Source organism: Scylla paramamosain, chromosome 41 (genome assembly GCF_035594125.1).
Source record: "Scylla paramamosain isolate STU-SP2022 chromosome 41, ASM3559412v1, whole genome shotgun sequence".
NCBI classification, from domain to species: domain Eukaryota; kingdom Metazoa; phylum Arthropoda; class Malacostraca; order Decapoda; family Portunidae; genus Scylla; species Scylla paramamosain.
Genome location: NC_087191.1, coordinates 497501 through 525000, shown reverse-complemented (window position 1 = coordinate 525000; position 27500 = coordinate 497501). Strand labels below are relative to the sequence as shown.

At 39.4% G+C, this 27500-nt stretch overlaps 1 protein-coding gene across 1 annotated transcript in view; it reads right to left on the bottom strand.

Moving 5' to 3' along the window:
• Window positions 1-8805: 8805 nt before the first annotated feature.
• LOC135092788 (balbiani ring protein 3-like) overlaps window positions 8806-27500 on the bottom strand; it is a 109530-nt gene continuing 90835 nt past the window's right edge. The window contains exons 29-36 of the mRNA XM_063991469.1: window positions 24221-24340; window positions 23614-23739; window positions 22600-22716; window positions 22063-22185; window positions 21103-21219; window positions 19684-19797; window positions 9567-9686; window positions 8806-9218 (exon numbers count right to left, since the gene is read on the bottom strand). Coding sequence (XP_063847539.1) covers window positions 9205-9218; window positions 9567-9686; window positions 19684-19797; window positions 21103-21219; window positions 22063-22185; window positions 22600-22716; window positions 23614-23739; window positions 24221-24340 — 851 coding nt within the window. The 3' untranslated portion in view covers window positions 8806-9204. The remainder of the gene's footprint in view (window positions 9219-9566; window positions 9687-19683; window positions 19798-21102; window positions 21220-22062; window positions 22186-22599; window positions 22717-23613; window positions 23740-24220; window positions 24341-27500) is intronic.

The following is a 27500-nucleotide window of genomic DNA, read 5'->3' as shown; positions in this document are numbered from 1 at the left end:
GGTTACGAAGAAGAACGGCTACTATGGCCTCACCTGTCCTGACCCCGACCTGAAGCTGGGTTTGTGCGACGAAGGCTGTAAATGTTGCTTCTCGCCCCGTGAGTTGACACTGGACAAAGTAACACTGATAAAGTAGGGCCTGTAGGTGACTGCAGCTTGTGACAATGTGTACGTAGTTTTCTAAGGTAAGATGGATTTGTGCGACGAGGGCTGTAAATGTTGCTTCCCCCCCCCCGTGAATTGACACCAGATAGGTAAACACGGATGACTGATACTTGAAGACTCCTGTAACTGCCTGTGGTTTGTGACACTGAGTAGAGTGAATACGTTGGAAAAAACATAGATGATAACGTTGAGATGGATGATGGATACAGCACTCACAGAACTACGAAATGAGAGAGAGAGAGAGAGAGAGAGAGAGAGAGAGAGAGAGAGAGAGAAGACTAGTGAGGAACAAGGACCCCGTATATATGACATGTTAATGCAAGGTTTGAGTGACAGTCCTCAACATAAGCGTGTGTGCCCTTCTCACCACCAGGTGTCTGCGAACCCAAGAGACAATGCACGGACCGGGAAAGCTTCTGCGGGTTAAGCTGCGAGGGAGGCGGAGTATGGATGTCGATCTGTGTATTGGTGAGGCCAGTATCTGCTACTTCGCTCTTCCGGGTACACCACATGCCCGCGCTCCTGGTTCTCTCTCTCTCTCTCTCTCTCTCTCTCTCTCTCTCTCTCTCTCTCTCTCTTTAACGAAGGGCGTCCATAACAGTAAAAATGTTAAAAAAGACATTATATTTTGCTCAGAAACAGTCATTTTCTCGAATTATGTTAAGTTAGATTGGAATCCTGTCGTTTCGCCACAGTATGGAGTCATTTCGTCCACAGGTCACTTAGCTACAGTATGGAGGCATTTCGTCCACAGGTCACTTAGCTACAGTATGGAGGCATTTCGCCCACAGGTCACTTAGGCATAGAATGGAGTCATTTCGCCCATAGGTCACTTCTTCCACAGTATGGAGTCATTTCGCCCACAGGTCACTTCGCCACATCCTGGAGTCATTTCACTCACACTACTAAGTCATCTCACCCACGGGACTTCGTAAAAAAAAAAAAAAAAGTATGCGCCGCCTTACTGAAGTTCCTCAGGTTGTTTACCGCGCGCTTCAGTTTGGTTCACGGTCGGTTCACTTATGTTTTGAATTTAGAGTCATTTCACCCGAATTCATTCAGTTCCTGGCAAAATGGTAGGCTACTCTTATCGGTGCATTGAGGGCTTTTTTACGTATCTGTCATAATCTGTGCGGGAAAAGCAAGGTCTGCAGTGCGACAGGTGTGCAACGTGGCAGCACAGGAAATGTAATACTAGCGCGTCTCGTGCTGCTTACATTTTTTTTATTTTATTTAGGAGGAGCACCGGCCAAGGATAACTAAACTATATATATATATATATATATATATATATATATATATATATATATATATATATATATATATATATATATATATATATATATATATATATATCAGGTCCATTGAGATGCCGATCCCCTAAGAGAGTCAAAAGCGGTCATCAAAATGTAAAAGATAAGTGTCTTGAAGTTATCTTGTTAACTTAGTTAACAAGATCAGAAAAGCAGCGTGAAAACAGCGGTAGAAGATAGCAATGGATGCAACATTGCGGCGAAGGTAGAAAGGCTGAAGACACTCATTTAGAGGAGAGCAGTTGATAAGACGAAAAGCTAATTACATAAGGTTAGTATCCCAAGAAAAGTTACGAAGGACCTAGCGTTATGAACATAAGGATTTGTTGGGTAGAATATTCACTCTTTCGGGTGAGTAAGTGAGAGGCAAGAGGTCATGACATCAACTGTTGAAAGGTCGTGCTCATGTCAGTGGCCCAGTCTGCAGCTCAGTCTGGCACAAATGTCTTTTTATTAATGATTTTATGTTTATCTTTGAATTATATATATATATATATATATATATATATATATATATATATATATATATATATATATATATATATATATATATATATATATATATATATATATATATATATATATATATATATATATATATATATATATATATATATATATATATATATATTAGATCTTATAACTATTTAGGTTTTTAATTCTACAGTTTTCATTAACTTTTATATTTTAGATTTAAAATTTTTAATTCAAGAATTTTTTTTTTTTTTCAATCACATGAATTCAATAACTTCCTTTAGAAAACTTTATTTACCACTCGATAGTCAGCTGCCTGCTGGAGTCCGCACAACTCTGGAGTGCGCACCCCAGCCCGCTCTCTCTCTCTCTCTCTCTCTCTCTCTCTCTCTCTCTCTCTCTCTCTCTCTCTCTCTCTCTCTCTCCGTTTATTGTCTTTTCTCTTTTCTCTCCGTTTGTTGTCTTTTCTCTTTTATCATTCTTACTTTCTTCATTGTGTTATCTCGCTGTACATAACACTACCGTGACGTGATATTTTATGATTTTTGTTCTTGTACTTATTTTTATCAACTTTTTAGCCTGATGATGCCTTCTGTCAAGGTGAAACGTTGCAATAAATGAAGAAGGAATCTGGTGTATCCTTGCTTACCTCACCTATCTATTTATTCATCTATCTATCTAATTATATCTATCTACCTATCTGTATCTATATCTATATCTATCTATCTATATCTATATCTATATCTATCTATCTATCTATCTATCTATCTATCTCTCTCTCTCTCTCTCTCTCTCTCTCTCTCTCTCTCTATATATATATATTGTTATGACCAGATGAAGCTCCTCTTATAACTGTCACTCTTTTGCGTCAGCTCTCTCTAGGCTACCACCCTTGCAGCCAAGTATGAGGTAAATTACTACATGAATCCAAGAAATTCACCAGTGTCAAACAGCTATAACCACATCCACGGCCTCACCATAATTCTGAATGAGGTCTTCAAAGCTGCTATGGCCAAAAACCCAGTCCCTCTTACAATTGGCAGTCTCTCGGGGCAGCTTCCCTAGACTACTTTATGTAATCTAGTACAGGACACAAAATGAAGACACGAGTCCAGTTAACTCGTCGTGGCCGCACACAGCAAATGCCTCTAGGTCGCCACCCTGTCTCACCCACATGGAAAATATAACCCAAAACTTCTCACTTCTGCTGAGAAAGAACTTGGAAGAACATGTCTACAGAAAAGACAGACACAAGTACGAGACCTAGACCATAATATCTTATTAGCAAACCGCCCACAGCATCGTTCATCCACTGCTCAAGAAGATATTAGAACACCCTGCTTCGAGTTTAATCAATTTCGATTTTTCGGAAGATAGACTCTGTCCCCTCTAACAGCGATAAGTCTGGAGAAATGGAAGAAAGCTAAACGTACTAAAAGACATCCTCTGGCCGCAGAGACAGAGGATAACACTCGGCAGGGTCCAGTCACATTTAAAGAAGCTAGGAGGAAGAGGAATTATATAGAGTTACATAATACACAGGTCACAACAGACCTTGGAGGAATATGCAGTGGCGTGCTTTGTGTGCGCTTGTATGTCTGTGGGTTTAAATTTGTTACTGTATCATGTGCACAAGTTGAGGAGGAGGAGGAGGAGGAAGTTTGTAAAGTGAGGAAAGTATAAAGTGTTTGTGGAGGAAGAAAGGGACTGTGAAAAACGGGAGCAGGCTTGTGAAGGTGGTAGTGGCGATGGTGTTGCTGGGGGTGGTGGTGGCGATGGTGGTGGTGGTGATAGTGGCACTAACAAGGAGCAAAGCGATAGGTGGAGTCATTCATACCTGTGATAAGGCGAGGCACGGCTATATCTCCTTGTATTGTAAACTTCCCCCACTCTCTCTCTCTCTCTCTCTCTCTCTCTCTCTCAATGAGAAAGTAAGCTAACTCACTCTCAGTGCTCGAGGTGCGCCTCACTCCACCCTAAGCCACACTACACCATGGCAGGTAAGAAAGTTAGTGTGACTCTAGCTTTCCTTAATCGCAGGCAAGCCAGTCTTACCCGCATGAAGGAACACTCAGCCCTCACTCTCTCCTAAGTTGAGTCAGTGCTACTTCTCTCATCTACCAAGTGACTCAAACTATTCAGTCTTACCCTCACTGTCACCATCCACAAAGGAACACTCAGGCCTCATTCTCTCGTAGGCTGTCAATGCTGCTTCTTTCCTCTATCAACTTAAATCTAGTCAATCAATCAATCAATCCTCTCCTAAATGACTCCTTCAGTTTTAGTCCCGTATTTTGAAACGGATCGCTTTCTCACCGCAGCTATTTTTAAAGGCCACAAAAATGATTAATCAGGTTCTCAAGTGTTTCTCCTGTTTATGATATACAAATCTTGTTAATCTGTCACTAAAACCATAAAAAAAAAACTCTTAAAAACCCATTTTACTTTAATTAAAGGTTTCTGAATGTAGTGGAAGAGTGGCGCTGAAGTTTCAGAATATGGTTCTTACCGCATCATCATCATTCATGAAAGAATACTCAGTCCTGCTCCTCTCTCCACACACTGAGCCAGTCCATGTTTTTCCTCATCAAATTGCCCAACTTTCTGTCTTTCTATTCAACATGAATTCCTCAATTATATTTCCTCAAGCCACCTGACTCAACCTTCTCAATTTGTTTCGAGACACTGAATTGAATCACAGTACTGTTCTATTTTTTTTTTTTTTGTCTGGTTATCAAATGAATCTTTCTCCTTCCACTCACATTCTATTACGAGAAACAATGACCATTACGAGTTGCTGAATAAGTGCCATAGTTTTCTATCCAATGAGGTTCTTCAGGGAATGGGCTGTTTAATAATATAATAAACCAACCATTTGTCTTCTCAGTACGTGCAGTGTTTTGCTCAATCGACTCAACCTCTTCATTATGTTTCGAAGCGCCGAGATGAATCGTAGAGTGAGTCCTGTTATTCAAGCAGAACTGACTTGAGTGTGTTTCGCACAATTGGCAACGCTTCCCAGTCCTTACAACATGACAGGCAAACATCCTCGCAATCAGAGGTACAACACGCAAAACTTTCTTCATATGATTACCTAGGAATTAATTCAGAATGTGAGAGAAAAACTTCACCGAGATACAGCCAGCGCATTATAGAAAACTTTGATAAATTACCTAAACACAAGGTCTAAGATAAAGAGTATGGATCCCTTATGAACTTTAGAATGAGCAAACAAAACCTTAAATTTATCGCAGGAATAAGGAGTAAATGAACCTCAAATCTAAGAACTGTGTAAGCAGATTGACACACGAGATGAAAAGTGCTAGTTATTTAAGTAATTCCATATTCAATGTGGAATTTTAAGCCTTTCTGTAAATATTTGTTAAGAGAGAGAGAGAGAGAGAGAGAGAGAGAGAGAGAGAGAGAGAGAGAGAGAGAGAGAGAGAGAGAGAGAGAGAGAGAGAGAGAGAGGTAAATAATTAAGCAATGAATATAAAATGACACCCAAATGGAGATGGCGCTGGGTGGCTTGCCTGTATATATATATATATATATATATATATATATATATATATATATATATATATATATATATATATATATATATATATATATATATATATATATATATATATATATATATATATATATATATAGTCACAAACTATTACAACATTAAATTCAAGGCATTTTAACTGTAAGACAGAGGGAAGGTGACTGGGGAGTAGCGTCACGAGGCACGGCCAGGGTTGCCAGATTCTGAACACAATATTATCGTACAGTTGCCTCAAAATTATTGTTTTCATGACAAAATTATGGTAGAAATATCGTACAAATTATCGTACATTTTGAGATCTAATATCTATCCCTCGAGATAAATAAAATGTACCTACACTTTATGCATCATTTCTACATTTTATCAATATTGAGAAATTCAAATAAATGATCTTTCACAGATTAGTGTTTCATTGGAAATAAATCAAATAATCACATTGAAGTCATACCATACCTCAATAGCAAATCACATATAATAGGCTTGATCATCAATGTAATGAAATGAAACACTTTTTTAAGAAAAACTTTCATATTTGTATGTAATTAAAAATAACTCTTCATATTCTAGACATAAGCTATACCTCATGGCTTATAACATTACTCAGAGTCAGAATGTGAGGTGTTACTGTATACTTCCTTGGCTGCCATTTGTTGGGTTAAAGTTTTTACAGCATGATCCAGTAAACTTTATACATTCTGTTGCTAGCATTTACAGTTGCTGTCTTCAACCTATTTCTTACCTTAGTTTTGAAAAGGTTAATTTTACTAAAAACTCTCACATTCTGCTTTCGAATAAGGTTGGCTAGGAACAGAGAGTGCAAACTGTGACAGGTCTGTTAAGTTTGATTTATCTTTTAATAATGCAGCCCAAAACTTATCACTGTCCTCTGTATTCAAGGCTGAGTTGTCACACTCCAGTGGCAATATTCGCCATTGATCATCCATTCTTTGCAATAATGAGTTGTCTTCTGGAGGTACAAGAAGGGGCAATGCAGTTACTAAGAGTGCCAAAGAAGGAACTGACTTCCTAAAATTCAATGATAAAGCATTAGTTAGAGTCAGACAATTCAGTTTTGAGATGACATTGTCGCTGAAATCATGCCTCTTTTTAATTTCACAGCAAGCCACTGACAAAGTTGCGGCAGCGTTGGAAAAAATCCTGCAACTCAGATTTTCTTGCTGTTATACGGGAGTCTTGTAGTTCCTCCACTCCCTCTTGAAGGCGTTGATGCGGGGGAAAGCAGGGCCGAAGTATCCCCCGACCCTCACCCTGGCCGTCCTATCGTCCAGGTTTGGTTTGGTTAGGTTGGGAGGGATAGACAGCGGGGGAGAAAGGCAGAATATTTGAGAAGAGGAAAGTTTTGTGAAAAGGAAGTACAGTCAGAGAGTGTGAAAGGTGAAAACAACGCCTCAAGTGTCCGTGTTCCGCGCCAAAATCTCTCTCGTTCCAAAGCACTTCCCATCAAACCCCACGCTAAGCAGCTGCACATTACGATGCGTCTAGCTCTGCCTGACTCCTCACATACTGTTGAAACAAATAATTTGCGAATTACCTTGAAGAAGAATCTGAAAACTACGGAGGTTCGTAGCGTGGGGACGCCAGCCCAATTTCCCCGCTTAGAGAGATTTTGGCTTGCTTACATTACAGGTACATCTCTCTAAGTTTGAAGTAATTAATATTCATACTTGTAGATATATTTTCTTATCAATACATCACTCAGAGAGATCTTGGGTAGCTTGCACTACAGAGATCTTGGCTTGCTTACACTACAGGGAAACCAGTGGAGATAAAGGAAAAGTCTATCTGTGCGTCCCACATGTGTGTGTTTGGTTAGGTATACTTAAAAGTGTTAGAACGGAGAGTTTAGTTCACGGATCATTAAGGTTGAGCAGTATTTCTCCTTATCATACGGGGACGAAACCACCTGGTTCGATCCTCGGAACGCTGATTAGGCTGTGTTATACCAGGTTTATAGGAAAATGTAATAAGGAGATTGTTTATTCTTATGTAAGCACCAGTGAGTTATTTTTCAAGTCACGTGCGTGTATAATACCACCCGCGCCAGGTGAATGAGACTGTACACATGTAATATCCAAACACTAATGCCCATTATTGTAATTGGTGAATGTGTGAAGTATGTCAAGTGATTAGTTCGGCCAGTATTTACACTATTGTAATGAAATCTTCAACGCTACTAAAAGGATATTTTACGCTACCTGATGTGATATGAATGACGTGTGAATTAGTATTAACGCTACCACAAGTGAAGGAAAAATAAAGACCATAAATCAGCGTGTAGATATTTCCTCACCAACTATTTGAGAAATAAAATAAGAAATAAATAAATAAAGGGGGGGGGGGCATTACACTGGTGGCAAGAGCGGTGGGATGTACAGTTGTCGTGATTCACCGGGAGTGTGTGTTATTCACGAATAATGTGGGAAATTTATTTTGTGACTGTCAAATTCCTAGAAATTTTGAGTTCCCAAACACTGAAATTAGAATTTTCCGTGCACCTGGGGCTAAAGCTTGCAAATTCTTTTAAGACTCGCGTATGAACAAAGTCTTAGAATAGGAACATGATCTAACGATCTTTTGGATCGGTAGTAATGACATAAATGTTGATGCTAACCCATTAGAAATTTTCAACCACATCAAGAATCTGAAACAAATTGCCAGTCTGTAGTGTATATCTGCCAAGTTGAACCTAGAATTCGTGCTAGAAATATTCCTGCAGAAATTTAAAACAGAAATAAAACTTATCACTGTCCTCTGTATTCAAGGCTGAGTTGTCACACTCCAGTGGCAATATTCGCCATTGATCATCCATTCATTGCAATAATAAGTTGTCTTCTGGAGGTACAAGAAGGGGCAATGCAGTTACTAAGGGTGCCAAAAAAGGAACTGACTTCCTAAAATTCAATGATAAAGCATTAGTTAGAGTCAGACAATTCAGTTTTGAGATGACATTGTCGCTGAAATCATGCCTCTTTTTAATTTCACAGCAAGTCACTGACAAAGTTGCGGCAGCGTTGGAAAAAATCCTGCAACTCAGATTTTCTTGCTGTTATACGGGAGTCTTGCAGTTCCTGTAACACTTTTACACCTAGATACATTTCTGTGTCTCTGAGATGCTTAACACACCTTATTTCTTTACAGTTTGTTCCTGCGCAATTATTAACTTTATATAAGATACAAATGTTAATAATTTTCTTTTAGACTGTGGCTTGCACACCGTTAGATATTTGCAGAAACAAACATTTAAAAAGTTCAAGAAAGAGAAAGTAAAACACTGAGGCTATTCACTGTCATTATATATTTCATGCAAACAATATGGAACAGTCATATTAAGTACAGTTTCAGCACGTGCTTAATATATGTAATATAGAAGCTATGAAAAGCAGGAAGCATGTTCATTAAATTGGATGCATCGGGCGAATCTTAAAACAAAAACATAAAACGCAGACTTTCTGGAAAGAGCCAAACATCATATATAATTAAGCTAGTGGGGTTTGTTTTGAAAAAGCGTCCTGACAATACAACTCTCTGGGAAAACAAATCGATGATTAGTGAATAACATTCAAAACTCGTGCTCCTCACTTCACACAACACCGCAGCAACAATTTCATTTCATTTTCAGGTCTTTCCTCCATGAGAGAGTAAAGCAGAGGGAAGTCGCTGATCTACGTAGCAATCTTAGTCTGGTGATGCTGAGGAAGTAAACAAATGTATAAGTGACTATCAAAGTAGCAGGAATAATGCATATATTCAATGATTGCAATGAAATTTTTTTTTGTTAATTTTAAGTTTATTTACACACACACACACACACACACACACACACACAGAAACACGCACACACACACACACACACACACACACACACACACACACACACACACACACACACACACACACACACACACACACACTATGGGCACAAATTCAACCACCCACATTTTCAAGAAGTTTTCATGCAACACAGCACAAAACATCCTGCGAACTCTGTTCCTACTTCTTTAATGTAGTTCGCTTCCATGTATGCAAGCATTACTCACTGTTAGAGAAGCAACACTGGCAGTCCCCGTCACACAAGAATGACAGGGATCTGCCGCCCGCACAGTTAAGGGAGCAGTGGCCTCCCTTTTTGGTGCATTCATCCTTGGGGGGGCACGCAGCTAGGGAGGAGGAGGGTATCAGTTACTAAGAGGTGTTCTGTGAGTCTCCCGACGTTAAAATGTTTGTCCGACTTTATCGGTGAATGACATGAACGTGAATCCTGCATTTTTAAGGTGGACAGGATACTACGGCATGGCGGGCCTTAAGTGAGAGAGAGAGAGAGAGAGAGAGAGAGAGAGAGAGAGAGAGAGAGAGAGAGAGAGAGAGAGAGAGAGAGAGAGAGAGAGAGAGAGAGAGAGAGAGAGAGAGAGAGAGAGAGAGAGAGAGAGAGCATAGGACAAAAAACAGAAAAAAAAATAATAGGTTCATTAAAGGCAGCTGATGGAGAGTTGAATGAAATTCTGAACTAGAATTTCTTAACAATTTTCACCCAGGAAAACATGCAGAAAATGGACAGTGAAGAAATTTTTAGAGCAGAAAAGAATGAAAAGCTGATATCTATCAGCTTTTCATTCTTTTCTGCTCTAAAAATTTCCATAACTAAGGAGATAGTGGAACTGGAGTAGATAGGTTGAAAAGAATTAGTCACCAGGACAAATATATTCCAGAGTACTGAAGGAATGCAAAGAGGCTATTAGTGAACCGCTGGTTACTGTCTTAAGGAAATCGCTAGACTCAGGAGAGGTACCAGTACTGTAGAGGCTGGCTAATGTAGTACGCATCTTTAAGGTAAAACATTAACATCTAATTATATAGATAATTATTAGATAATTATGTAGATAAAAAATAACATCTAATCATAGATCTGTCAGTTTAACTTCAATTGTATGTAAAATAATGGAGGAACATTAGTGAGCATTTAGATAAGCATAACTTGATAAATCAGTCACAGCATGGCTTCACGAAGGGGAAGTCTTGCCTTTCTAACTTGTTAAGTTTTCACAGTAAAGTTTACGATGCGGCAGATAATGGAGATAGCTATGACATCATAAACCTGACAAGGTACTCCATCAGAGGATCTTGAGAAAGGTTAGGGCGCACGGGATGGATGTGAAGGTGTTAAGCTGAATAAGATCGTGGTTAGGCGACAGACGATAGACAGTTGTAATAAACAGGGGAGGAGGCAGTAGACACCTGCCGAAACGATAATTACTCCCAGTGAGGTCTAAAGCACTGTTCAGGGGGTGCTGTGAACTTATCATTAAACCCAGCTGTGACCTCACTGAACGTTTCCCTTTGTGTCTCACAACACAAGGGGGCAGTCACAGCCTGCCCTCTAAAGACAACTCTCTTCCTCCACACAAAACTACAAGCACCTAATAACACACACACCCTTCACTCAAAAATTTTAAAATCATCATGGCGACTCCTATACCAGCCACGGAGTCCCCATCTGGGGATGGGACCATAAATGTCCCCAGGTCGGACTGCCTTTCTGTCGACGACCCTAAGTGTCTTGACACCCCCATCAACTTTTTCTTCATTAACTTCTGCAACATTCGCGGTCTAAGATCTAATTTTCAATCTGTAGAACACCACCTCTCCTCTTCTAAACCTCATCTTCTTTTTCTCACTGAAACTCAGGTGTCTGAGGCAACTGACAGTAGCCCCTTTTCTGTTCCCTCCTACTTTCTCTATCCTCATTTTCGATCCAAAGCTGGATGCTGCGTTTATGTGCGCAATGACTTAACCTGCTCTTGTGCCCATGCTCTTGAATCTTCAGAGTTTTCCACCATCTGGCTACGACTACAGAGTCACTCTCAAACTAAATTTATCTGTGCTGTATACCTCTCACCTAACTCCTCTGATTATAAGAAATTCTTTGACTACTTAACTTCCAAAGTGGAGCACATTCTGACCCTCTTCCTTGCAGAGATCTCCATTCTTGGAGACTTCAATGTTCACCACCAGCTTTGGCTTTCCTCTCCCTTCACTGACCATCCTGGTGAACTAGCCTACAACTTTGCTATCCTCCATGACCTAGAGCAATTGGTGCAACACCCTACTCGTATTCCTGACCGTCTTGGAGATACGCCCAACATTCTTGACCTTTTACTGACCTCTAATCCTTCTGCTTATGCTGTCACCCTTTCTTCTCCGTTGGGCTCCTCCGATCACAATCTCATATCTTTATCTTGTCCTATCACTCCAATCCCTCCTCAGGATCCCCCTAAGCGAAGGTGCCTCTGGCGTTTTGCCTCTGCTAGTTGGGGGGACCTGAGGAGGTATTTTGCTGATTTTCCTTGGGATGACTACTGCTTCCGTGTCAGAGACCCGTCTTTGTGTGCTGAGCGCATAACAGAGGTGATAGTGTCTGGCATGGAGGCGTACATTCATCACTCTTTTTCTCGTCCTAAACCGTCTAAACCTTGGTTTAACACAGCTTGTTCTCGTGCTATACATGATAGAGAGGTGGCCCACAAAAGATACTTAAGCCTTCCATCACCAGAATCTCATGCACTTTATATTTCTGCCTGGAACCATGCCAAGTCTGTTCTTCAACTAGCCAAAAACTCCTTCATTAACAGAAAATGTCAAAACCTTTCAAGATCTAACTCCCCTCGTGATTTCTGGCATCTAGCCAAAAATATCTCCAATAACTTTGCTTCTTCTTCTTTCCCTCCCCTATTTGAACCAGATGGCACCACTGCTATCACATCTATTTCTAAAGCTGAACTCTTCGCTCAAACTTTTGCTAAAAACTTTACCTTGGACGATTCTGGGCTTGTTCCTCCCTCTCCTCCACCCTCTGACTACTTCATGCCATGTACTAAGATTCTTCGCAATGATGTTTTCCATGTCCTCGCTGGCCTTAACCCTCGGAAGGCTTATGGACCTGATGGGATCCCTCCTATTGTTCTCCGAAACTGTGCCTCCGTGCTTGCACCTTGCCCAGTCAAACTCTTTCAGCTCTGTCTGTCAACATCTACCTTTCCTTCTTGCTGGAAGTTTGCCTACATTCAACCTGTTCCTAAAAAAGGTGACCGTTCTAATCCCTCAAACTACCGTCCTATTGCTTTAATTTCCTGCCTATCTAAAGTTTTTGAATCTATCCTCAACAGAAAGATTCTTAAACATCTATCACTTCACAACCTTCTATCTGATTGCCAGTATGGGTTCCGTCAAGGCCGCTCTACTGGTGATCTTCTGGCTTTCCTTACTGAGTCTTGGTCATCCTCTTTTAGAGATTTTGGTGAAACTTTTGCTGTTGCCTTGGACATATCCAAAGCTTTTGATAGAGTCTGGCACAAAGCTTTGACTTCCAAACTACCCTCCTACAGTTTCTATCCTTCTCTCTGTAACTTCATCTCAAGTTTCCTTTCTGACCGTTTTATTGCTGCTGTGGTAGACGGTCACTGTTCTTCTCCTAAATCTATTAACAGTGGTGTTCCTCAGGGTTCTGTCCTGTCACCCACTCTCTTCTTATTATTCATTAATGATCTTCTAAACCAAACTTCTTATCCTATCCACTCCTACGCTGATGATACCACCCTGCACTTTTCTTCGTCTTTTCATAGACGTCCAACCCTTCAGGAGGTAAACATATCACGCAGGGAAGACACAGAACGCTTGACTTCTGATCTTTCTAAAATTTCTGATTGGGGCAGAGCAAACTTGGTATTGTTCAATGCCTCAAAAACTCAATTCCTCCATATATCAACTCGACACAACCTTCCAGACAACTATCCCCTCTTCTTCAATGACACTCAACTGTCCCCCTCTTCTACACTGAACATCCTCGGTCTGTCCTTTACTTATAATCTGAACTGGAAACTTCACATCTCATCTCTAGCTAAAACAGCTTCTATGAAGTTAGGTGTTCTGAGACGTCTCCGCCAGTTTTTCTCACCCCCCCAGCTGCTAACTTTGTACAAGGGCCTTATCCGTCCATGTATGGAGTATGCTTCACATGTCTGGGGGGGTTCCACTCATACTGCTCTTCTAGACAGGGTGGAATCAAAAGCTTTTCGTCTCATTAACTCCTTTCCTCTAACTGACTGTCTTCAGTTTCTCTCTCACCGCCGCAATGTTGCATACTCGTATCTAGCTGTCTTCTACCGCTATTTTCATGCTAACTGCTCTTCTGATCTTGCTAACTGCATGCCTCCCCTCCTTCCGCGGCCTCGCTGCACAAGACTTTCTTCTTTTTCTCACCCCTATTCTGTCCACCTCTCTAACGCAAGAGTTAACCAGTACTCTTAATCATTCATCCCTTTCTCTGGTAAACTCTGGAACTCCCTGCCTGCTTCTGTATTTCCACCTTCCTATGACTTGAATTCCTTCAAGAGGGAGGTTTCAAGACACTTATTCATCAATTTTTGACCACTGCTTTGACCCTTTTGTGGGACTGGCATTTCAGTGGCCATTTTTTAAATTGGATTTTTGTTGCCCTTGGCCAATGTCCTTCCTACATAAAAAACAAAACAAAAAAAAACAGCTATTAATCCGAGTTCGGTTAAGTGATTAGTGGGATGCCACAGGGATTAGTTTTAAGATCATTATTGTTGTTAATATTATATTAATGACTTGGATGGTGGGATTTGTAGTGATGTTAGTAAATTTGCGGATGACACGAAGATAGGTAGATTAATTAAGTGAGATTCGGATGCCATCGTCATGCAGGCAGATTTCGATAGGATGAATAAATGGACGGACAGATGGCAAGTTTAGCTTAATATTAACAAATGCAAAGTACTTAGCGTAGATACAAGAAATCCACAGAGTAGGTACACAATAAACAACGAAGCTCTGGTAAGTTCAGGGAGCGAAAAAGATTCAGGAGCTATAGTTAGCTCTGATCTTCGTCTAAAGAGAAAAAAAAAACAAAAAAACAATGAAGAGAGGCCAGAAATAGGTCAAATAGGATATTAGGATTAATTTTTAGGAGTGTTAAAAGTAGAAGTCCCAAAGTAATATTAAAGTTATATTTTGGGGGTGCTCACACATCATCTTTTATATATATATATATATATATATATATATATATATATATATATATATATATATATATATATATATATATATATATATATATATATATATATATATATTTCGTTGAAAGTGATACTGAGTTCAGTGTTTATGATTTTCTTCATGATGTTTTCTTTTTCTCGAAGGAGTGTCTTATTCTCTTTGGTAAGGATATTAATGATTTTCCCGTAGGATATCATCTTCGCCAGATCGCGATTTCGGGTCCTTGACCCTTCTTCAGTGGCAGAGGAGGTTGTTGTTTTCTCAGAGGTTGTGTAAAGAATGACAGGCTTTTTTTTTTTTTTTTTTTTTTTCTTTTAGGAATGACAGGCCAGTGCCGCGGCTCGTTTTACACAGTTCTTTCATCTTCCTTATAACTTGTTGAGAAGTGTGCCTTGTAATAAATCTTGACGTTTTCTTTCTCTTCCTTATTGTCTGCTTTCCCGCTGCAATATTCACTCAGTATTTTCTTGATTTGCTTGTTTATTTCTTCCGCGGTGAATCCATTGTTGAGGAGAACGTTCGTGGATCTTTTTTATCTCTTCGTGGACTTCTTTCCACTCGCTACAGTGTGTGGTGACTCTTCTTATGTAGGCAGCAATCGTCGAGTCTTTGTAGCGTCTTCTTCCATTTAAACACTGTCCTGTGTTAGTTGGCTTGATGTAGACGCTAGTGGAGAAACTCTCTTCAGTTTGTGTGACTAACACGTCAAGAAATGCCAATCAGAAGCCGAGCTGCCCGCGCCCAGACCCGAGGCAGCTGTATAAAAGGAGCCCGCGGTACTGGCCTGTTATTCTCTACACAACCTCTGAGAAAACAACAACCTCCTCTGCCACTGAAGAAGGGTCAAGGACCCGAAATCGCGATCTGGCGAAGATGATATCCTATGGGAAAATCATCAATATTCTTACCAAAGAGAATAAGACACTCCTTCGAGAAAAAGAAAACATCATGAAGAAAATCATAAACGCTGAACTCAGTATCACTTTTAGCGAAATACTCGTATGTACAAGAGAAAACCTCCTGCCAATTTATACACTCAATATATATATATATATATATATATATATATATATATATATATATATATATATATATATATATATATATATATATATATATATATATATATATATATATATATATATATATATATATATATATATATATATATATATATATATATATATATATATATATATATATATATATATATATATATATATATATATATATATATATATATATATATATATATATATATATATATATATATATATATATATATATATATATATATATATATATATATATATATATATATATATATATATATATATATATATATATATATATATATATATATATATATATATATATATATATATATATATATATATATATATATATATATATATATATTAAAAAGTCACAGGATAAGGGATTCCTCCTTCTTGAAAGAGTTCAAGTCATAGAAAGGTAGTGCAGAAGCAGACAGGGAAGTTCAGAGTTTACCAGAGAAAGGGATGAATGATTGTGAATACTGGTAAACTTCTGAAATAGAGAGATGGATACATTAGGGATGAAAGAAAGAAAGTCTTGTGCAACGAGGCCGCGGGAGGAGGGGGAGGCATACAGTTAGCAAGATCAAATGAGCAGTTGGCATGAAAAAATAGCATGTAGAAAATATCATATAGAAAATAGCAAGAGATGCAATATTACGGTGATGAGAAAGAGGCTGAAGACAGTCAGTTAGAGGAGAAGAGCATATAAGACGTAAAACTTTTGCTTCCATCCTGTGAAAAAAAGAGCGGTATGAGTGGAACCCTCCCGTACATGTGAAGCATACTCCTTACATGGACGGATAAGGCCTTGTACAGAGTTAGCAGCTGGTGAGAAAAACTAGCATAGACAACTCAGAACGCTTAAATACATAAAACCTATTTTAGCTAGAGATGAGACATGAAGTTTCCAGTTTAGATTATAAGTAAAGGACAGACCGAGGATGTTCAGTGTAGAAGAGCGGAACAGGTGAATGTCACTGAAGAGGGTATAGTTGTCTGGAAGGTTGTGTCGAGTAGATAGATGGAGGAATTGAGTTTTTGAGGCATTGAACAATACCAAGTTTGCTCTGCCTCAATCAGAAATTTTAGAAAGATCAGAAGTCAGGCGTTCTATAGCTTCCCTGCGTGAACTGTTTACTTCATGGTAGGTTGGACGTCTACGAAAACACGTGGAAAAGTACAGGGTGGTATCATCAGCATAGGAGTGGATAGGAGGAGAAGTTTGGTTTAGAAGATCATTAATGAATAACAGGAAGAGAGTGGGTGACAGGGCAGAACCCTGAGGAACACCACTATTAATAGATTTACGAGAAGAGCAGTGACCGTGTACCACAACAGCAATAGAACGGTCAGAATGGAAACTTGAAATGAAGTTACAGAGAAAAGGATAGAAGCAGTAGGAGGGTAGCTTGGAATTCAAAGCTTTGTGCCAGACTCTATCAAAAGCTTTTGATATATCTAAGGCAACAGCAAAAAGTTTCACCAAACTCTCTAAAACCAAGACTCAGTAAGGAAATGTAGATCACCAGTAGAGCGGCCTTGATGGAACCCATACTGGCGATCAGATAAAAGGTTGTGAAGTGACAGATGTTTAAGAATCTTCCTGTTGAGGATAAATTGAAAAACTTTAGATAGGTATGAAATTAAAGCAATAGAACGGTAGACTGAAGGATTAGAACGACCATCCTTTTTAGAAACAGGCGAAATGTAGGCAGACTTTCAGCAAGAAGGAAAGGTAGATGTTGATAGGCAGAGTTGAGAGTTTGACTAGGCAAGGTCCAAGCACTAAAGCATAGTTTCGGAGAAAAGAAGGATCCCATCATGCCCGTAAACCTTCCGAGGGTAAAGGCCAGCAAGGACATGGAAAACATCACTATGAAGGATCTTAATGGGTAGAATGAAGCAGTTAGAGGGTGGAGGAGAGGAAGGAAGAAGCCCTGAATCATCTAAGGTAGAGCCCCTCCCAGTGAGGCCGCCAGTGAGAGCCCAGACTAAATGATTCCCAGAGTTAGATTGCCAATACGGGTCAACGGTGCCGCTCACCAGAGGGACCACCTTCTGAGGACGTCCTGTGTTGGATGGTTGGGTCTTTGGACTGGGATGCAGTTTGGGGGTAGCTCTCATCTCCATCGTGGACAAACTTTCTAATCATGAGGGGCCACTTTTCAAAACGAGTGGCCTCCATGGGAACGAGCTACCACGTTCACAGCGGCCAGCGATAGCTTCCTTCATTCTCCCAATAGGCGGTCTCTCTTGGTCCATGGAGCCAATTTATATTTATAATATCCATATGGGTAAATATGAAAACTCCTCTGGTCTTCGAGGGGCGGTCGACCAGGCCCTCTAGACGTCACCCTCTGGTCGTGATGGTGTTGTGCAGGTGGGAGGTCGTACTCGCCCTGCTGTTGTTTCCCAAGATGAAAGACACCTTTGGTCATTTGTTGAGTCCTGTCTTGACACTTTCATGATTTTTAATGTCTATACCTCCATGTCATATCGCGCTGTTCACTCAGTTCTCAAGCCTTTCGGAACAGTTCTCCGTAAATATGACGGCGATTGTCTCTCTAATCGATGTTAAGTGACATTTACATCAGACGTTGCTGCCAAAGCTGTTCTTGAGGGAATAAATTCTTTGCCTCTTGGAGAGAACAACTTAGTTGCTGAGGTCATTCGATCAAGCAATGCAGCTGACAGCGAGAATGATTATTGTCTTAATGTCTTTGATGATGCTGAAGAATGAGCTCCCAAAGTTCGCCATCCTCCTACACTTTACTGGTTTGTAGCATATTATACGGAAGGTCAAGGAAACTTTATTCACGCTGCGTAGTATCTAGAAAGGGAGACTGGAGTAGTCCCTGCAAATAACATCAAGTAATATGGTGTCCTGATCCGAGCTAAAGATTTAACACAGGCGATGAAGCTTTTCCATCTACCATGCCCTTCTTGATGGAGTCTTTGAATCTATCAAGCCACACCGAACATTCAGTTACTGTAAAGGACGTATTCACGACCAGGACCTGTACGAAGTCTCAGAAGATGACATCCTTCAGTTATGTCCAGATAGTGTTCAGCGAGTGGTCAAGATTAAAGGCAATGGTAACATGATCATGCTCACATTCTATGGTTCTTTTCTCCCTGACCGTGTCCCGTCTCTGGACGGGTCACACACGTCTTACTCATGGTTACCTCATGTCCCGGAAAACCCAACCATTTTGTGATGACTGCTTAGTGCGATACTTTTTAGTGGAGTGTTCCAGTCTGGTGCAGCTGCAGGAGCAATATCTTTTCCGTTGCCGCGATGGGATTTTCCAGATGTCGTTGATACTTGGAGAGAGGGCTCTCTTCCCGAGACATGAGGTCCTTAATTTTGTGGAGAAGGCTGGTCTTATAAACAAACTATAGATTACCTTTTAACTGTTCTTATTCTATTTATCTTATTAGTAATAAAGTATTGGGCAGAACTTTATCTTTGCACTGGGAGAACATGGCGGCAAGTGAGAAAGACACGTAACGAGCAATGCCAGGTCTTGGGGCTTGGGTCAATAGGATCAATGTCTTGGACACGTAACGAACAACGCCAGATATTTAGGTCAGTGGGATCAGTGTCGTGGGTAGGAAACAAACAACGCCAGTGGTCTAGGTCAGTGGGGTCAGTACGCCCTCACTTTCAACCAAACAAAACAGTTAAAACATTGATATACCAGCCCTTTCATTTTTAACAAGTTTTCATGGTTCTTCCCATGTACTTTTTTATGTTTACTTTTTTAGTGGTCTTTTAACATTTTTACAATATCTATATCTATATCTATATCTATATATATATATATATATATATATATATATATATATATATATATATATATATATATATATATATATATATATATATATATTTTTTTTAATATCAATATTTTAAACTGCAAAGTTTGTTGCTTTTAAAGTTTATAGCGGCACTATATGACCGCGATGTTGCGGCGCCAAAAGCTAAATCAGTCATTCAATCAATCAAATCAATACTCACGAGGAGACAGACAACAGCTGCATCCTTCCTTACACAACCCGGGTAAAGCAGGGCCTGAGCAGGACTTTGCGCAGACTCCCCACACATCGGAGCACTCTGCGGTGGCCACGCACTCTGCATCCAGTGAAAAGAAAAAGAAAAGAAAAAAAAAATTAAGATAAAGCTGGATGTGACTTTTGTTCTGCAGAATACTAATAAGAGCAAATGAAAAAAAAGATAGTAATTTTAAGATCAACAATGTATCATGATAAGAACTGTAGAGTTCTACAAAAGAACAAATATATATATATATATATATATATATATATATATATATATATATATATATATATATATATATATATATATATATATATATATATATATATATATATATATATATATATATATATATATATATATATATATATATATATATATATATATATATAGTAATTAGAAAGAATTATTGTAACGTGTATGATGAATAAAGATCAAATTAGTACGCAAGTGCATTATATACACCAGTTAGAAAATAAAAGAAAGAAATTTCTCACGCATAAGGTGTGTGTGTGTGTGTGTGTGTGTGTGTGTGTGTGTGTGTGTGTGTGTGTGTGTGTGTGTGTGTGTGTGTGTGTGTGTGTGTGTGTGTGTGTGTGTGTGTGTGTGTGTGTGTGTGTGTGTGTGTGTGTGTGTGTTTGGGGGTGGGGGTCGTTCTCATGCATGACAATCGTAGATGTGTGATTAAGCATCTTGTATTCTGACATGTGTAAAGAGTTTGCGCTATAACGTTGCATCCAAAATATGAATTGTACTTCTTTCTAAACTTCTGGCAGTAACATGTTGGCGTGGGCGCCTGCACAACACCGGATTTCCTGCGTGCAGTGGTTCGTCAATTATAAGGGTCCCATATACGTAGGTAGATGTACTTTCCTTGGTTAGTTCAGTTGTCAGTCAACTCTCGAGAGAGCAACATAACACCACCTCGTCTGGCTCATTGATAGGCTGCACCGTATTCTTCATATCAGCTTACAATAACTGTATATAATTGTATATAACTGTATATAAGCGTTTATTTATTTATTTTGTATATATCTGTACAATAACTATTTGCATATATATTTCAGGATCATGGCAAGTATGAATTACGATGACAAGGAAGTGCTGATCTCCGAGACTGAGATGGCCTTGTGTATGGATCCCTCAGCAGAAAAGAGAGAGAGAGAGAGAGAGAGAGAGAGAGAGAGAGAGAGAGAGAGAGAGAGAGAGAGAGAGAGAGAGAGAGAGAGAGAGAGAAGAGAGAGAGAGAGAGAGAGAGAGAGAGAGAGAGAGAGCGGCAAGTGCAAACACTGCAACTACATGTTTCCTGAGACTGAATGGCAAAAACCGTTCGTGTGAAAGCATTGCAAGTCCAGCAGGCGAGGCGGTGGTGGTACTCACGGCTGAGGGAGCAGCACTGGCAGTCCCTGTCTTGACATTTAATGGGCAACACGTTCCCTGCACACTCCTTGCTACAGAATCCACCTGAGGTAGTGCACTCTAGGGTAGACTTGCACTCTGTCACGGAAAAGGGGGATTATGGAAATAACTTCAACTTATTAATTTTGAGACAATAACTATGTATATTTGGGAAAAAAATATAATGCCTTTTTATTTGTTTATTTTTTAAACTTGTGATTTACACAATGAATGGATCAGTACTGAAATGAAAATGAACTGAGTGAATCTAATTGTAACGTAACCCAGCCTAACAACATCTCGGGACAGTGACTATTTATATGCGGGCAAAATGTGGTGCCTTTTTAACGTTTTTACTATTATGGTTCTCTTTTGTTAAAAAGGAAAAAAAAAACTGTTTAAAACGAGATGAAAAAGAGGAAAATAAAGGGAGAGAACTATTTACAGTAAAATAATATTTAATAAAACGGTATTCAGCTATTAAATACCATAATAAGAAATTATTTTTAATGCAAGAGAGGCACTGACACGGACAACAAAAAAAGTAGAGAAAAAAAAAAAAGGCCTGCTTAAGTATCAAATCCTAAAGAGCCAAATGATTTATCCAATTGTCCTCCAGTTGGAGGACAAGTGTCTTGAAAGCGTTCGTCAAATACGAAAGTAAGCAGAAAGTTCCAGAGTTAACCAGTGAACGGGATGAAAGACCGAGAATACTAGTTAAAAGTTAGTCATGTAAATACAAAAGTAGGCAGGGGGTTCCAGAGCTTACCAGTTAAAAAATGAAAGCTTGAGAATATTGGTTAAGAGTTCAAGTTGTGGCAAGAGGAAAATACAGAAACAGTCAGGGAGTTTAAATTTTATCAGTGAAGGGGATTAAAGTTTGAGAATACTGGTTAACTCTGGCGCATGATCGTTATATTGGTTCAGAGTGTGAATACGTACGAGGAGAGAAGCAACACTTGCAGTCTCGGTCCTCACAAAGCCCCGAGACCTCCTTGCTTTCTTCGCACTCAGTCACGCAGCAGCCGCCCAACATCGTGCAGGCGGGCCTGGCTTTGCAGGCAGCTGGCGGGATGCGGTATGTATTAAAGATTTCATTGCTCTCTCTCTCTCTCTCTCTCTCTCTCTCTCTCTCTCTCTCTCTCTCTCTCTCTGTGTGTCTTGTACATATCAAATGTTGCCTCAACAGTCCCCACACCATTTTGCATAGAGGAAAGAAAAGTAGAACGCAAAAAAAGAAAAAAAAAGTGTAAATAAAAAAATAAAGAAATAAAATAAAAATGAATAAATCAGTAAATAAAATAAAATAAAAATGAAATAGAATAAATAAATAAAAAAAGTAAATATATAAAATAAAAAAAAGTAAATAAAAGAAATGATTATTAGCTAATTAATTAATGAATCGAGAAATTAAATGACCGAATAGATAATTAAATAAATAAATATGAAAATACTTACAAATTGTTGAACAATACTTACAAGCGGGAATGCAGCACTGGCAACCCTCGCCACAATCTCCCTCCACAGACGCCAGGTCAAGGCAGTCTCGCGAGCAGAAACCTCCTGCGGCGCTGCAGGAGGATGTAGTGCTGCACTCTGCAACACCGAACAACACACTTAGGGCACACTTCTTTAAACCTGAGATTGTAAGGTACGCTTGTTGAAATGTGAGACTGTGAAGTCTGAGATTGTAGAGCACATTTCTTAAAACATGAGATTGTAAGGAACACTTCTTGATACGTGAAATTGTAAGGCAGGCTTCTTGAAACCTGAGGCTGTAAGGCTCACTTTTTGAAACGTGAGATTGTAAAGCACACTTGTTGAAACCTGAGATTGTAAAACACGCTTGTTGAAACCTGAAAATTGTAAAACACGCTTGTTGAAACCTGAAAATTGTAAAACACGCTTGTTGAAACCTGAAAATTGTAAGGCAGGCTTCTTGAAACCTGAGATTGTAAGGCACGCTTCCTGAAATCTGAGATTGAAAGGCACGCTTCTCAAAACCAGAATTTATAAGGAACGCTTCTCAATGTTGAGTTCTTTTGAGGAACGCTTCTTGATATATACTGCAATAGTGGTTACAAGGCACGATTTATTTTAAATATGAGGTTGTAAGGCACGCTTGTTTAAACATGAAATTTTGTCCCGTGTTCTTAAATTTGGTTTCTCGTTAAGACTATTTTTAAAGACCACAGGGAAGATTGGTCTGTGTTCTCATCGGTGTCTCTTTTCCTTTGATGGCACAGATCTTTTTTTTTCCTATGTAAGAAAGCAAGGAACCAGCTATCGAAGGCGAGACAGAGGAGCATCATGGACGTGTACTCACGTGGCCGGAACTAGCATGCTAAGTCCTTTCCGTGATCACCCGTCAATTCTCATGCACTCCTTGGTGAGACATAAGAAAAAGAGAGTGGGAATTTTGTTATTGAAAGCAAGGGCCAGATACTAAGGCGAGACAAGGAGCAGGAGCGCGGGTGTGTGGTGTATACTCACGAAGAGGGAAGCAGCAGACACAGCCCTCCCCGTCACACAGATCGGCATCCACACTCATGCCATCCTCACAGGTCAGCGCGCAGAAGCCTCCCCGGTCCGTGCATTGCCTCTTGGGTTCGCAGACACCTGGTGGTAAGAAGGGCACACACGCTTTTGTTGAGGGCTGTCACTCAAACCATTAAATAACTTATATAAGGGATCCCTGTATCTCACTAGTCTTTCCCATAAGGCTCTGTCTTCTGTCTTCACTCCACTCAACTCTCTCTCTTTGCCTTCATTCCACTAACCCCTCTCTCTCTCTCTCTCTCTCTCTCTCTCTCTCTCTCTCTCTCTCTCTCTCTCAGTTAATCTCTTCCTTGTCCAGTTTCGTCTTCTTCTTGCATCCACTGCCACATTTACCATTCTTTTGCCGACATGTTGCTCACCCCAGCTTTTAATGTGTCAAAATGCATTTAATACATTCTTTTTCCTTTTATTTTCTTGACACCTCCATTAATCTGGCTGTTCCTCTTATTTAATCGTTTCTCACTCTGTCCACCCGTGTCTCGCCAGACATTCACACGCATCCACCATGGTATTTAAGCATATGAGCGTCAGGTGTACTCACGCGGCGGCACGCAGCAGCGGCAGTCGGTCTCTTTGCACCGCTTCTCCACCTCTGTGCCCTCGATGCAGTTATGGGTGCAGTACCCTCCGACATCAGTGCAGTCTTTCTCCGCCGAGCACTCTGGTGATGGGGAAAGCGTGTGAATGAAGATATCACTGGGATATCATTTCTAGCAGATGCTGAAACCACATAAATTTGATGCAATAGGATCACTGGATGATACAATCAATTTTGTCCAATTTTTCTTTATAATAGATGTCATTATCATCTCATCGTGTCAGTCATTGCCTTCCTTTTATATACATGCAGTATAGTTAAAGTATAGCATACGAGTATAGTTAATAGTATAGCATACGAGTATAGTTAATATATATATATATATATATATATATATATATATATATATATATATATATATATATATATATATATATATATATATATATATATATATATATATATATATATATATATATATATATATATATATATATATATATATATATATATATATATATATATATATGAGGAGCTCCGTGCATTAGGGGCTCAAATGCATAATTAGGAATTCCGAGTAATTACGCATTAAAGTAGGGACAAAGATTACGGACATTATTTACGGGTAAAAATCAAAGTGTAATATATCATTTGAAAGCTTTGGAAGAAATTTTTTTTCCTGTGTTATTCGTTATTTTTTTTGGTTACATATTATAATAGAAATATGCACATTTTAGCACACCCATGTACGATTCCCACTATTCCCAATATGTGTGGCATGTAAATAAACACTCAAAATGAAAGGTAAATATGTATAATATATATATATATATATATATATATATATATATATATATATATATATATATATATATATATATATATATATATATATATAGTATTAGTTTCATTATCCATTGCAATTATGTTTTATTATTATTTTTTTTTATCACTGATGCCGTGAATGTTAAGAAAGGCCTTCTTACAGACAGTCACAGCCATCCCATCCACTAACACAGAATAGACACGTGTGCACTGTCTCTTACACTCAGTAGTAGGCTCATCCTGCTTCTTCCTGTGACGTTTCACGGGTGTCTCAACAACACGAAAGGCAAAATAATTACTCTGGGCATCATGATTTCCTAGATCCCAGTATCCTTTGAAGATATCTTCCACTTTGTCATCCCCTACCTTGGTAAAACACTTATCAGGGCAAGTGCAGGGAGGCCCAACTCTCCTTGGACCCACTTCCTTCTTCGAGGTGTGACTGGTGTAGGCCTCACCCCGGTTACATCTATGCTTAATTTCGGCTCTTATCCACTTCTCAGGGCACCGTTGCCTCTTCCGTGGCTTAGTTGAAGTCTCAGCTTCATGCTCTGATGAACTGGAGCTGTTATCAGACAGTAAATCCATGGTGAAAGCAAAAAAAAATAACACTCGCGATACCACGTGTGGGCTGACGGAAGGATGTAGCGTGGCTAATGACGCGGGACGCCTCAGAGCGCGTGATTGGCTGGGCGGCTGTGAGTGACTGAATACGGACCGCTCATTGGCCAAGCGCTTGAGCCCCTGATACACGCTACCGGAAAAGTCCTCTGCTCATAAAACAGGTTTCAGTATGCAATGCTCACCCCTCAGTACAGTGGGAATAAGGTAGGGAATCCTATCCCCAGCTATACCCACGTGATCTAGAAGAGTTGGAGAAGCCAGAACTGGCAAAAACAGAAAATGGCGGGAGATGACGCATGAGCCCCTAATGCACGGAGCTCCTCATATATTATATATATATATATATATATATATATATATATATATATATATATATATATATATATATATATATATATATATATATATATATATATATATATATATATATATATATATATATATATATATATATATATATATATATATATATATATATATATATATATATATGATAATGTTTGTTCGTGATAGTTTGATTGTGTAGTCTTCTGTGGTGACGATACTTTGCTATTATACCTCTCATCAACTTCTCTCCTCTAATTGACTGTCTTCAGCCTTTTTCTCATTGCCGCAGTATTGTATCTCTAGCTGTCTTCTACCGCTATTTTCATGCTAACTGGTCTTCTGATCTTGCTAACTGCATGCCTCTACTCCTGCGGCCTTGCTGCACGAGACTTTCTTCTTTCTCTCACCCCTGTTCTGCCCATCTCTCTAATATAAGAGTTAACCAGTATTCTCAAACATTCATCCCTTTCTCTGGTAAACTCTGGAGCTCTCTCCCTGCTTCTGTATTTCCATCTTTCTATGACTTAAATTCCTTCAAGAGGGAAATTTCAAGACACTTATCCTTCAATTTTTGACTAGCGCTTCGGACCCTATTTGGGGACTGGCATTTCAGTGGGCTCTTTTTTTTTTTATTGGATCTTTGTTGCCCTTGAATTTAGGCCAGCGAGGGCATGGAAAACATCACTGCGAAGAATTTTAATAGGTAGCATGAAGTAGTCAGAGGATGGAGGAGAGAGAGAAAAAAGCCCTGAATTTTCCAAGGTAGAATTTTTAGCAAAGGTTTGAGCGAAGAGTTCAGCTTTAGAGATGGATGAGATAACAGTGGTACCATCTGATTGAAATAAAGGAGGGAAAGAAGTAGGAAAGTTATTGGAGATGTTTTTGGCAATATGCCGGAAGTCACGAGGGAAGTTAGACCTTGAAAGATTTTGATACTTTCTATTAATGAAGGAGTTTTTGGCTAAACGGAGAACAGACTTGGCATGGTTCCGGGCAGAAATATAAAGCGCATGAGATTCTGGTGATGGAAGGCTCAAGGTTCAAGTACCTTTTGAGGGCCACCTCTCTATCATGTGGAGCATGAGAACAGGCTGTGTTAAACCAAGGTTTGGAAGGTTTAGGTCGAGAAAAAGAGCGAGGAATGTACGCCTCCATGCCATACACTATCACCTCTGTTTTACGCTCAGCACACAGAGACGGGTCTCTGACACCGAAGCAGTAGCCATTCCAAGGAAAATCAGCAAAATACCTCCTCAGGTCCTTCCAACTAGCAGCGGCAAAACGCCAGAGGCAACAACGCTTAAGGAGAGATTGGAGCGATACGATACAATACAGATGGGAGATTGTGATCAGAGGAACCCAACGGAGAAGAGAGGGTGACAGGATAAGCAGAAGTATTAGAGGTTACGAAAAGGTCGAGAATGTTGGGCGTATCTCCAAGACCAAGACAGGCAGGAATACGAGTAGGGTGTTAATATATACTAAGACAAAATACGTAATATTGCAT